We start from the raw sequence: 13,812 nt of genomic DNA on the forward strand, positions 1-13,812 counted from the left end.
TTGCTCTTTTTGCCCAGGCTGGAGTGCAATCGCATGATCTCGGCTCACCGCAACCTCCACCTTCCAGGTTCAAGCGATTCTCCTGCCTCAGCCTCCCGAGTAGCTGATATTACAGGCATGCGCCACCACACCCGACTAATCTTGTATTTTAGTAGAGACAGGGTTTCTCCATGTTGGTCAGGCTGGTCTCGAACTCCCGACCTCAGGTGATCCACCACCTCGGCCTCCCAAAGTGCTGGGATTACAGGTGTGAGCCACTGTGCCTAGCCTAAAGGTATATTTTCTATCTAGTGTATTTGGACATAATATTGAAATCTCTTTGAAGGTTATAGGACTCTAAGGTTCAAAAAAGATTTTTGCATTCTTAATAATGTGCCTTTAAATAGCAGTTTTTAAAATCCAGAATATATTTTTAAAAACTGGTTAAAAGTATTTGTTATAATTATAAACAAATCTGTTATTCTAAACACTAGCATGCTAAGTACCTTTACTTCATAAATATACGCTATTTTCTAGTTTTTATATTTAAAGATCAGTCATCTTTTATTTGAAAAATTAAGAAAAATATAAAATTATATATAAGTTTTAATCACTTAGGGGTATTAAAGTAATAGTAAAAATGTACCCTCCTTCTGTCTAATTCTACTTTACAGGTAACTATTCTTTAAAGACTGATGCTTTATCTCTAGATTACTTCTATGCTTATGCAAATATATTTATAGCTATGTATCTTCATCTATTTACCTCTCCATCACACACATGTGTATAGGTATATTCACATTTTAATAATGGATCAATGATATAGCTACATATATGCATGATATACATGCATATATTTAATCTACTTTTTGCTTTAAAATATGATTGACATATTTCCATGTCAATATATATTGTTAATCTTTGATCCGTTTAAAATTATAAAATGTTTTCATAAGCAATACATCCGCCTCTGTTAATTTAACATGTGAAAGCATCTATCTCATTGCAGTGTGATTTCCTTCAATGCAGTGAACTCTGTGGTTTCTCCATTTCTTACAGTACAGCATAGCGCACACTGTCTAACACATGGCGGAATGTCAAAACATATATTGATGGTAAGATGAATGACTGATTATAAAGGAAGAATATCAACATTAATTTAGTGAAGCATTTCCTGTCTGCTTGCTGCAGTACCTCACTTTTCAAACAACCAAGCATACCCCTACCTCCAGGCTGCATGCATACCCTTCCCTTTGCTTGGCATGTCTTTCCTCAGACGTCCACATGAGTTACTCCTTCACCCTGTTGATATCCCATTCCCTTCCTGAGGACTTTCCTGATCCTAAATGTAAAATGGCATTCTTTGTCTCTTCATCACTGTATCTTTACTAAATCTTCTTCATATACAAATGTTTTCTATCTATTTATTTACTTGCTTAACGTCTGTCCCCTCCACTACCCCTCATGAGAGCTGGACTTGTCAGTTCCCCTCACTGCTGTACTTGCTGTGCCTGGAACACTGGCTGACATAGGATACATGCTTGGTCAATGCTGATTGAGTGAATAAGTAAATGATAAAATTGGATGATTTCCATTTATAACTCTCTCTATATGATTAGCGAGATGGTGATTGTTCATTCAAGTCAGAAAAACTCAGCTCCTGTTTGACACATGTAACATCAGGCAGTCATTTTCTTACCTTTAACTTTTTTATTTTAGTTGCAGCTAAAGCATTTATTGGTATAACAAACACAAGGACTGCCACCCCTGCTAACACTGCTGGGCCCAGCTCTTGCCAAAGGAGATATATGGCCATTAGGATTTGAAAAGGGGCAGACCAGAGGAGATTGAGGTTTGCTGTCAAGTCCATGAGTTGCTGAGCATCCGCTGACATCAAGTTAATAATTTCCCCAGTGGAAAACTTTTGTCGAGAAACATTTGATAAAAGTAGGGCCTATAAAAATAGAAGCAGAATATTTTAGAGTTCTGTGATTATGGGGCATCTTTATAGTCAAATAATGGTAACTTTTAATATCAATGTTTAATATAATTAGGAAAATGTACAAGGTTATTTATGTACTGGGATATTATAAAACACAGAAACATGATTTTTAGGGGAGGAAATATAATTAGTGATTAAAGTATATAGTTTTAGAATAATGTTTATTGGCAGAGAGTAACATTTGGGTTTCCAAACAATAAGAATTTATGGAATACTATGCAGCCATAAAGAGGAAAGAGATCATGTCCTTTGCAGGGAAATGGATGGTGCTGGAAGCCTTTATCCTTAGCACACTAACACAGGAACAGAAAACCAAACACCACATGTTTTCACTTATAAGTGGGAGCTGAACGATGAGTATATGTGGACACATGGGGGAACAACACACACTGGGACTTGTCATGGGGGTGGGGGCAGAGCATCAGGAAGAACAGCTAAAGGACACTGGGCTTAATACCTAGGTGATGGGTTGATCTGTGCAGCAAATCACATGCAGCACATGTTCACCTATCCTGCACATGCACTCCGGAACTTAAAATAAAAGATGAAGCAAAAAAGAGAACCCTCAATAACTTGTTAATTGCCAAAAAAAAAAAAAAATCTCTTCTAGATATATTAAGGCTCTCCTCCATTTGGTTGTGTCCCCATAATGCTAAGCCATCTAAATATTATCAATGCAAAGTACACAAATGCATCAATGAATATCTAATGAACACTGATGAATAGTTTTATGCTTGAAATTGTGGACCATTTAAAAAGGACACAGTTTTATTTCTCAAAGTGATTACAGTCTATCTGTAAAGCTACACACACACACACACACACACACAGTTTTTGCTGTAAGTGTAAAAACAGCAATAAGGGCCATGGGAACTTAGAGATGAAAGTACTCAAAAGGTGTCATAGAGTAGATGCAAATACATCTTTTCTTCCAACTCCCAATTCTCACTTTCCACAAGTGCATGCTACTTAATATGTGTATACTGAATCCAGTACCCCCAAGCATAATTATTGGTAACTTCTTACAAAAGATGAGGATAGAAATAGATTTATCTAATTATTCATCCATTTAAAATTCCCAGTGAAATACATAAACAACTGTAAAAGTAGTGGGAGATTTGTATTTGTACTGGAAACTGGACAAAGTTTCATTTATATATCAAAAATTTTATGAAAACTTCCCTGCATTGATTTAAAGAGAGACAGGACTGAGACTTGGGGATAGCAAGAGAAAATGAGATACAGGAGTCACTCTAAATCTATCTATTCAATAAATTTTTTTAAAAAATGGAAAAGCCCATCTGGAATATAGTAGGTTGGGCCCACAGTGGAACCTATAGCCAGGAACATATACCCAGGTATATGTCATTAGCCGTTTATATGTCTTCTTTGGATAAATGACTATTCAGCCTTAAAAAAAGAAGACAATTCTGCAATATGAGACCATATGGATATACCTTAAGATGTTATGCTAAGGGAAATAAGCTAGACACAGAAAAATAAATACTGGATGAGTTCGCTTATATGAGGTATCTAAAATGGTCAATTTCATAAAATCAAAGACTGGAATGGTGGTTCCAAGGGTGGTGGGGGCAAGGGAAAACTGGAAAGTTAGTACTCAACAGGTACAAAGTTTTAGTTAACCAGGACGAATAAGCTCTAGAGATCTGCTGTAATATATCGCACCTATAGTTAACAATAAACGCATTTTAAACTTAAAATGTATTAAGATAATACATTTCATGTTAAGTTTTTTTACAATAATAGAAGAAAAACTCAATTGCTTTAGACTATTAGAGAAAATACTGAAAGTTATTATAAGATTGAAGGTTATTTGTATGGCATTTCTAACACTAGGGGAATTTTTCAATTTTTCAAATTTCTTTCAGTATTTGTTTCTGCCAAAATTCACAATCCACTAAGGGCAATTTAGTTACCATTTATTGCTAAATTATACAATCTAAGCTGCCTTTTGTTTTACGAAACAACTTGAAAGAGTACTGTAATATGGCCAATTACAGTGGATGGTGTAACATTTCTGGAATTGTTTGGTAGGAAGTACTTTAGTCTGTTACAGGAGGAAAAATGTAATTCAGATGAAAAGAAAGGAAATCTAAAACAATGTTAAAAGTTTAGAAGCTTCTAAGTACTCTTCAATCAAAATGAAAATTAACCAGGTCATTTGTTACCTAATCACTTTTTCTAAGAAACTGTTATTTAAACTTCTATCCAAGTTTTAGATTTGTTTTTTACAGTATTTTCATATCATATAAATCTTAATACACACACACACACACACACATACATAAAGCTGTGTGACTTATCTGTTTTAAAAACTTCATTCATTTCCCTCACTGAATTATGCTCTAAGAAAATTCACATGAACCGGATATAGTTCCAAGCCCCACAATCTTGATTATCACTAGTTCAGTCCTTAATATTTCATTTTATAAACTGACAATGAAATTTGTTTTGCAATTTCACATTCTTCTTATATATTTGTTACTTTCTAGACTCGATGCCAAGACCCTAGTTCTTCATTTCTTTATTTCTTGAATTATTGCAGTAGCTCTAAGGGTCTCCTTCTTTTCTGTCTCATCTGTTTTTAATCCTTTTGTCCTATCATCTGTCTTATGGCTCAAATGGGTTCCAATGTCCTATAGAATTGAGGTCCATTTTAAAAATATAGTTTTCAAGTTTTTTTTTAAGCAATCCCTTCTGACTTTACTATCTCTCCCACCGTTCTGGACATGAAACATTGTCTCAAGCCAAATTAATCTACTCATCATTGTCTGAGCAGGCCTTGCACGCATTTCTGTACCTTTTTTCTTCTATGTTATTCCAACATCAGAGCCTTTACCCCATGCAATGCATCCTTCCATTATTCCATGACCCACATCACGCAATATTAACCATGAAACTTTTCCTGACCATCCTAGCTGCAAGTAATACACATCATTTAATGTAGAGCTGCAAGGGCTCCAAAAATTTCCATCCCAATGGTCTTCAACCAGAAGTATGAGAAAGGGTAAAGCTGAAGGTGGTACCACATACCACTTATAAGAATGCATTCTTCAACCCCTTTTGTGCCAATAAATATGCTGGGATTCTCTTTCTGAATCTAAGAGCAGGGTTTGGATTCTGTCTCTCCTTCTCCTGACTATACTTAAGTATCTCTACTTCAAGAATGTGACTAAATGTTTACCAGTTTTTGGGTTTTGTTTTTTTTTTTTTTTTTTTTTTTTGCATTTTATAATTACCATAATTAAAGTTAGATAACATCTTTAAAGTACAAATGGAGACAGTGTAGACACCATACTAGCCAGTATGGTAGCCGCTAGCCAGATGTAGTTATTACATTAAAATTTAAAGTAATTAAAATTAAAAATGGACTTCTTTAGTTGCACTAGTTACATTTCACGGGCTCAGCAGCCATATGTGGTTAGTGTCTACCATACTGTACAGTGCAAATACAGAACTTTTTTTAAAAAATCACAAAAACTCTATTGGACAATGCTTAATGGAGGAATGCCCCCAGACTGCCCATATTAAACCCAGATCTAATTGATGCTTCTTTTTAAAAAAGTTCTTATTTTTTATTTTATAGATTTAGGGGGTACAAATGCAGTTTTGTTACATAGCTATATTGGTTCATGGTGTCATCTGGGCTCTCAATGTAGCCATCACTCAAATAGTGCACACTGTCCCAATTAAATAATCTCTCATCCCTTACCCCCACCCACCCACCCAGCCATCCTAGTCTCCAATAGCTATTATTTCACTCTGTATGTCCATGTGTACACATTATTTAGCTTCCACTTATAAGTGAGAACATGTGGTATTTGACTTTCTGTTTCTGAATTATTTCACTTAAGATAATGGCCTCCAATTCTATCCATGATCCAGCAAGTGTGACATGATTTCATTCCTTTTTTATGACTGAGAGTATTCCATGGTGTGTGTGTGTGTGTGTGTGTGTGTGTGTGTATACACACATATACAGCACATTTTATTTATCTGATCATCTGTTGATGGACACTGAGGTTGATTCCATATCCTTGCTGTTGTGAATAGAACTATGATCAGCCTACAAGTGAAGGTATCTTTTAGATGTAATGATTTCTTTGGAATCATGTTTTGTTTTTAGTCTCCAAGAATTTCCATGCAGCTTGCACCTGTGAACTAAGGGGTAACAGAATCGGAGTTTTGAGGTCACAGAATCTTAAAGTCATCAAGTGAAAGGAGACCCATGTTCTTTCTTGCAAACCTAAAAATGATATTCCCTGAACTTTATTCCAAACTTACACTAGTAATTGTGGATGGATAAGGAACAAAGCACATCCTGATACCTTCACCCCTCATATACTTTGGCTCTGTGTCCCCACCCAAATTTCATCTGGAATTATAATCCCTGTATGGTGAGGGAGGGACCTGGTAAGAGGTGATTGGATGATGGAGGCAGTTTCCCCTATGCTGTTCTCATGGTAATGAGTGAGTTCTCATGAGATCTGATGGTTTAAAAGTGGCACTTTCCCATTTGCTCTCCCTCCAATGCTCTAATCATGGAATGAAATCCTGTTCCATATGGACTGTATACCAAAACAAGTGTTAGCATTCAAACCGGTTTCTAGATTCTTCTGTATCTTTATTCCATATTGGAGGCAGCACATACTGCCTCTAGAATTAGGACCGGGACAGCCCCTCTAATCCTGTATTTGGACCTAGTTCTACAGAGCTAAACTCTGCTGCAAGTTCAGTTACCATTTACTGCTCAATTTGTACTTGGCTTTCCAAGATCCATAAAACCACTTCATGCCCCCATTGTGGCCCAACAGAGCAAAATGACCTGTAATGCTTCATGTCCAGCTCCGCCCAAATTAATCTTAAACAATCTCTAAGGAATTATACAAGGTCTAGCCCCTGTAGTCACTATTCCCACTTTGCAATAGACTCAACGATGACACTTGTTTCCCTTTTTATTTCTAACAGCTTGCTCTAATTTCTACTTCAGTCTGTTCTGTTTTTACATTTAAGGTGTTGGGGCTCAGAACATGACACCCCAAAATATGGCACCTTGGCATGCTGAGCACGTGGAACTGAAGAACACTGGGAAAGCCTCAGAAGCAAAGTCTCTTTGACCCTCTCCAGCCCTTTTGTCTCCCCCTCCTCTTTCTTTCCTTTTCCCAAAAGTGAGTCACAGGAACTAGACCCCCTCTCCCTACAAACAAGACATTTAACTCAGAGAGGTAACACTTTTTCCCTTCTTTCTTGAAGACCATCATTCCAGAAGTCTCCTGTCCAATATCCAGGGAAAGGAATACTCTACAGAGAGGCCAGGAGGAATCTGAGTGGAAAGGTCATGCTGGGCTTCTCCTCTCAGTCCATTACTATCGGATCATACCCTTTTGTCTGATCACATTTCTACACTGTTGTCTATTCTTTACAGAACCTAAGCATAAGAATAGACAGTTTTCCCTGGATCGCTGGGTCTTACTTCTGAAGATGTAAAATTTAATTAAATTAACTTGTTTTATTTTTCTCTTTTCAACCTGTCTTTTGCTATAGGAGTGTCCCACTCAACTCTTATGGTGGGTGAAAAGAGGCATTACACCTTTCTGCCCCTACAAAGGACTGCTTTTATTTAGAGCAGTTTTAGGTTCACAGCAAAACTGAAAGGTACAGAGAAATCTCGTATACTGCTTACCCTGCATGTGCATAGCCTCCCCCGTTATCCTCCACAGAGTGGTACATTTGTTACAGCCGATGTTACAGCCGATACATCATTACAGCCGAACATTGTTACATTGTTACAGCCGATACATCATTATCACCCGAAGTCTGTAGTTCGCATTAGGGTTCACTCTTGGTGTTGTACATTCTATGGGTTTGTACAAATGTATAATGACATATATCCACCATTATAGTATCACACAGAGTGGTTTATTGCTCTAAAAGTTATCTGTGCTCCACATTTTATGCTTCTAAATTCACTCTTTCATGGCAGTTTAGTCTTTTATGCTTGTAAATCCACCTACATCTCATGTCTAAACTCCAATGCTCTAATCATGGAATAAACTCCTGTTCCATATGGACTGTATACCAGAACAAGTGTTAGCATTCAAACCGGTTTCTAGATTCTTCTGTATCTTTATTCCATATTGGAGGCAGCACATACTGCCTCTAGAATTAGGACCGGGACAGCCCCTCTAATCCTGTATTTGGACCTAGTTCTACAGAGCTAAACTCTGCTGCAAGTTCAGTTACCATTTACTGCTCAATTTGTACTTGGCTTTCCAAGTTCCATAAAACCACTTCATGCCCCCATTGTGGCCCAACAGAGCAAAATGGCCTGTAATGCTTCATGTCCAGTTCAGCCCAAATTAGAATACTTCCTTCCCCTTACACGAAGTCAATAGCTCTCTCACAGACCTTTTCAAGACTTTCTTGAAAAGAAAGTGAAAACTTCCTTAGATGTGTACAACCCTTGTAGATTTCCTATTCATCTGATGTCTTATAAAATCTGCATTTAGTTCCACATGTTTGTTATTTATGCTAACACTTCCCTCAATTTATTTGGAAAGCAGGGGCTCACTTGTTCATTCGTGCATTCATTCATTTATTCATTCAGTAATCCAACTTTAATAAAGTGTAAAAGTCATTGTCTCATATGATAAAGATACAACAGGTGAATAAATTTCTATTCCAAATGCTGATGAACCTACAATTTATATCAGAGTGCAAAGCAGGAACAAAGTACACTTATTGCTTGGATAACTACTTGATAACTAGGGGAAGGAGGAAGCTCTTTAAGTGTTTATAATTATGTGGTAAATAAAATACCCTCCATGATAAAGAGGCAGTGTTTAAAATGGTATTTTCAAAAAAGGACTAATTAAACTTTAGGGTTATGCCAGGAATAAAGATCAGCCAAGTTTGAGAGGCAGGACTTAGAATAAAAGAGCAATGGAGAATGACTGTATAAAAATGAGTGACTTTATTGCCCAAAAATGAAGTTCACAGAGGAGAAAGAAAAAGGTAATAGGAAGATTAAAAATAATATTGTGAAAAGAAGAGCTTTTATTGATGCATACATACAGAAAACCATGAAAATATTCAATTCCATTCACTTTGTGAGTAGCAGTTAGGTGGCATAAGAGTAAACAAAGATTATCATTTAATTTAATGGATTAGGGCTGACTAGAATTTGTAAAGACCAGAGAGAGATAGAGAGAGAAAGAGAGAGAGAGAGAGAGAAAGCAGAGAGAGAACATGCACTAAAGAGAAATTAATGCAACTGATAACCATGAGTCAAAGTTCTTTTAAAACAAAACAAATGTATATACAAAGGGTTTCCTAAGGAGTTTTTTATATACTCCCCTATTTTTCTAGTCCCCTTATTTTAAAGCACATAAGGGAGTAGTCCCTCTAGAAATGGGAATTCCTTGGAATTTTTACCTTTTTGTAGATCAGTCCATTTACAGCTGTTTTAACTTTTGCTGAGGTGAGCATGTTAAAACATTGATATCGCTGAAGAATCAGAGTTTGCAGAAAGACTACAACAAAAAGTGCCATTGCATAGCCATAGCCATTCCAGCCAAAATCTGAGCTGTGTTCACAGAAAATGATCATTTGCCTGAATGTCATAAAAATTGAGAATGGGTAAGAAATGTTAAACATCTGAAGTAGTTAAATGCTTATGAGAGTTTAGCACTGTCAAAATGTTACACACACACACACACACACACACACACACTCCTACCTGTTCTTTTTCTCTACTTGCTTAATTTGGTATTTGTCCCCCCGTCCCCCACTTTTTTTTTTTAAGTAAAATCAGGAATCCCTTCCACTGGCTTGTGAGTACGAGGTGATTTTCTGGTTTTCACATGGCAGGCCCATCAAATAATTAACTTTTCTGGTATAACCTCATCAGAAAAGTCGAGACATAGATACATGTAAAACCATTTTTTTCTCAAAATTATGTGTTTTATCAAATACAGGGAAACATGACAACCAGAACGTAAGGAAGGGATTTTACGTATGTCACACAGGTGCTGCCTTTTTTTTTAAAAAAAAAAAAAAAGCTTGATTTATATATCATGTTTTATTTTCACTTTTATCCATAACCAATTTCTTTTTTCTCTGCTTTTCCTTATTTCCTCTTAAGTTTGTGACAGCATGATCAGGATGATTAGGGTCTATCCTGGGGTGCAGAAAAACGGTGGGGATGGTTCTAATTACAAGTATCTTGGCTGATAGTCCCTCAACTATAAACGTTGTCTAAAACTCAGAGTGCCTGATGTTCATTGGTAATAATATTTTAAGCATGATTTTAAACTGCATCAATGTAACTGAAAATAATATTTAATTTAAAAGACCACATAGCCCATGCAACATGGTGAAAACAATTTGGGCATATACTGTGACATACTACAAGTTAACATATCATTTATTTTGCAGGCTTACTATTTTGGGTTTTATTTAGTAATCCCTTCTATTTCATATGTAAAGGTAAAGTATTAGAGGTTTGATAAGTGGACCTTTTTCACTGTAAACTTTGGAGATGCAAAAATGTCCTATATCATTGTAATGTGCCATTTTGAGTGAATCCATAGGTTAGTAGAACTAAAATGAAACCATATGCAATTAGGTTTGATTATATCTACCCTTTTCTCAAAAAAATATTATATTTAAAAACTCATTCTTTATAAAAGTTTAATTTTTTTTTTTTTTTTTTTGAGACAGGTTTTCACACCTGTTGCCCAGGCTAGAGTGCAGTGACGGGCTCTTGGATCACTATAACCTCTGCCTTCCATGCTTAAGGAATCCTCTTGCATCAGCTTCCCGATTAACTGGGATTATAGGTGTGTGCCCCCATGCCTGGCTAATTTTTGTAGTTTTAGTAGAGGCAGGGTTTGGCCATGTTGCCTAGGCTAGTCTTGAACTCCTGACCTCAAGTGACCTCAAGTGATCCACCCACCTTGGGCTCCCAAAGTGCTGGGATTACAGGTGTGAGTTACTGCACCCAGCCAAAAGTTTAAATTTTTAAGTAGTAAGTAAAGCATAAATTTCTAGGCTTTGATCTGTTTGTTGACAATTGGGACAGCTACTGTGTTAAAATTAAAAGTAATTTGTCTTGTTCAAATTGCTTTATCAACCAAGTGCTTAAAAAATATTAACTTTATTAAAGTAAGACTTTAGAATAAAATATATACAAGTGTCTCTAATAGTAAAACCTCTAGGTATCAACAATTATTTGGAGCATTACATATTCTCAATGAAACTATTAAATTACCCCACACCCCACATATACATAATAACAGCAGAAAGTTCTGTATTTCTTAATTGATGTCATCCATTGGGACACCTACTTTTTATGAAAGCAACTTGCTAAATCCCTTCTTTGTTCTAGGAATTACATTTCCTGAAAGAGTAGCATTATTCTTATTGGGCATATATCTACCGATTATACTTTTTCCTTTTTCATAAAGACAAAACAACTAAATGACTAACATCAGGCATTGTAGTGGTTCTACACACATTAACTGAGAAATATTAAAAACAATCTATGCTCAAGGCTTGATAAAGACCATAAAACAATATTCATGATATTAGATACAAATACTTGTTTTTTGTTTGATATTACAATAAAATCCAAAAAGGGAGGAAGAGAGTCACACAACAATCAATAAGAAATATATCTTGTAAATAATGAAAGTATAATTTTACTAATAAATTAATAAAAAATATTCCTTTTATGTTTTATTTTACACATATGAGTCATAATATGACAGTGTGCTCTCATCCTTAAAGATAGTCCTTTCCAGCAACTTTTTCATATAAAAAGAATATCTATTTTGAGACTACATATATACATATGTACATATATGCATATGCAGTCTCAAAATACATGTATTCTACATATGTGTGTGTGTGTGTATATATATATGAAACTACACATGTATATATGTAGTCTCAAAATTAGCTTATAAAATTAGTTCTTCTATGGCCAAATTATGATCACACAAGCTCTGCAATTCTTTCTGATCACTCAATTGTTACTTATTTAACAATTGAAATTTTAAGGTTTTTAAATTTAAGGTTTTTCAGCTGCTGCAGAATAAGGGTACTTTGGAAAATTGTAACTTTGTGTTAATTCCCATTTATTCTGTATTTTTTTCAGGGAATTTATTTCGGTTCTTTATGCCAGACTTCGTGCTAAGAGCTAAGGACACAATGATTGAATAATGCAGGAGAGTTTGCCTCTTTCATCATCACCTAGGCCGGGAGAAAGGTGTGACTCACTGCAATGCAATATTAAAACTCTTGTTTTGCAGGTTTGATCAAACCAGTGTGATGCAAAAGCGTCTCACAAAGTAAAGGAGACTGTTTGCTACTCCACAGACATTCTTTGGTAATTCAGATACAACTTTTAGGGAACAGAGACACACTGAATTGCTATGACCTACTGCTATTTTAGGAAAGACCATGGCCATGGTGAGATTCTCTCACAAGTCTCTTGAGCAGTAGTCATTGGCAAAGGGGAATCAGAGTATGACTGAAAATCCCTCGCTACTCCTCTCGTTGAGAAATTGAACCTCTTTTCTCTAATTCCCTTCCCTTTGAATGTGGGCTGATTTAGGGGATCTCTTGGCGAAAACAATGTGGCAGAAGTGACCTGAGATGTCCAAGCCTATGTTGTGGAAAGACTTGTCTGAGCCTCTTATAATCCTCATGCTGAGGAAATCCAGCTGCCATGTAGGAAATTTAATGACTCTAAGACCTCTGTTCTCAAGCTAACCATTCAGAGAGTCTGTAGAAACAGAGAGAAGGAGAGAGATAGCGAGGGTGGGGTGGAGAGAGAGAGAGAGAGACAAGGAGAAAGGAGAGAGAGAGGACAGAGGAGAGAGAGAGAGGAGAGAGGAGAGAGAGAGATCTGGCCATTTCCAGCCATCTCAGCCCAGGCCTCAGAGGTGTGAGTCACGGAGCCATTTTGCGCATTCCAGCACAGCACACAGCGAGAAGAACCAGGGTAACTCAGCCCACAGTTAGAACTGAAGCACCAGCCATATGTCTCCATGTGAGCTGCTTCAGCTGTCTCCAGTTGTTCTAGACACTCAGTCAAGGTCACAATCATGGTGGAGCAGAGAAAAGCAGTCTCTGCCCGAAGTTTTGACCACCAAAATCATGAACATAATAACATCATTGTTTAATGCCACCAAATTGTGGTGTGATTAGTTTTGCAGCATTGGATAACCAGAATAGGGCAAGAAAGGAAGATGCTGGCCAATCCTCTGATAGAAAGATTTCTGGTCACACATAAGATAGTGCCATGGTGACTCCTGGGATATGCTGAGGTGAGGGGCAGAGGCAAGTGGAGGGAGAGATCTGTCATTTTGTGGGGAGGGGGCAGTTAATCCAGGAAACATTTGGCTCATACTTCTACAGGCAAGGGAGCCAACCAAGAATTTGGGGTGAAAAATGTCAGGAACAGTTTTCTGACAGCAATATATACCTTGCTTGGATTCCCTGGTTCCATTCTCTCTTGTTTTTATTTTTATGTGTTTGTGCTAGCCACTGCTTCTCAATATCCTTTGATAAATTTCCTCATCTTCACCAACTCTACGCTTTGGAGTAGCTGATAGTTGTTTTTGTTTTGTTTTGTTTTGTTTTGTTTTCTGAGGACATCTTTACTTTTCTTCACATATGTTAAGGTGATTTCATCCAGCACAATGCCTTGACATACCCAGTCCAATTTAGAACAATTCCAGTGTGTCACTCCAGCCTATATCTTTCCTAACACCAGGTGCATATAGACAACTGGTTACTCAACC

The 13,812-nt window shown here is 36.7% G+C and overlaps 1 protein-coding gene across 1 annotated transcript in view; it reads right to left on the reverse strand.

Annotated features, from left to right (window-relative positions):
* LOC102117110 (multidrug resistance-associated protein 1-like) overlaps nucleotides 1–13,812 on the reverse strand; it is a 92,616-nt gene that overhangs the window by 61,387 nt on the left and 17,417 nt on the right. Inside the window, exons 5-6 of the mRNA XM_005548937.5 lie at nucleotides 9,437–9,614; nucleotides 1,679–1,933 (exon numbers count right to left, since the gene is read on the reverse strand). Coding sequence (XP_005548994.3) covers nucleotides 1,679–1,933; nucleotides 9,437–9,614 — 433 coding nt within the window. The remainder of the gene's footprint in view (nucleotides 1–1,678; nucleotides 1,934–9,436; nucleotides 9,615–13,812) is intronic.

The sequence above is a fragment of the Macaca fascicularis genome, chromosome 3 (assembly GCF_037993035.2).
Source record: "Macaca fascicularis isolate 582-1 chromosome 3, T2T-MFA8v1.1".
NCBI lineage: Eukaryota > Metazoa > Chordata > Mammalia > Primates > Cercopithecidae > Macaca > Macaca fascicularis.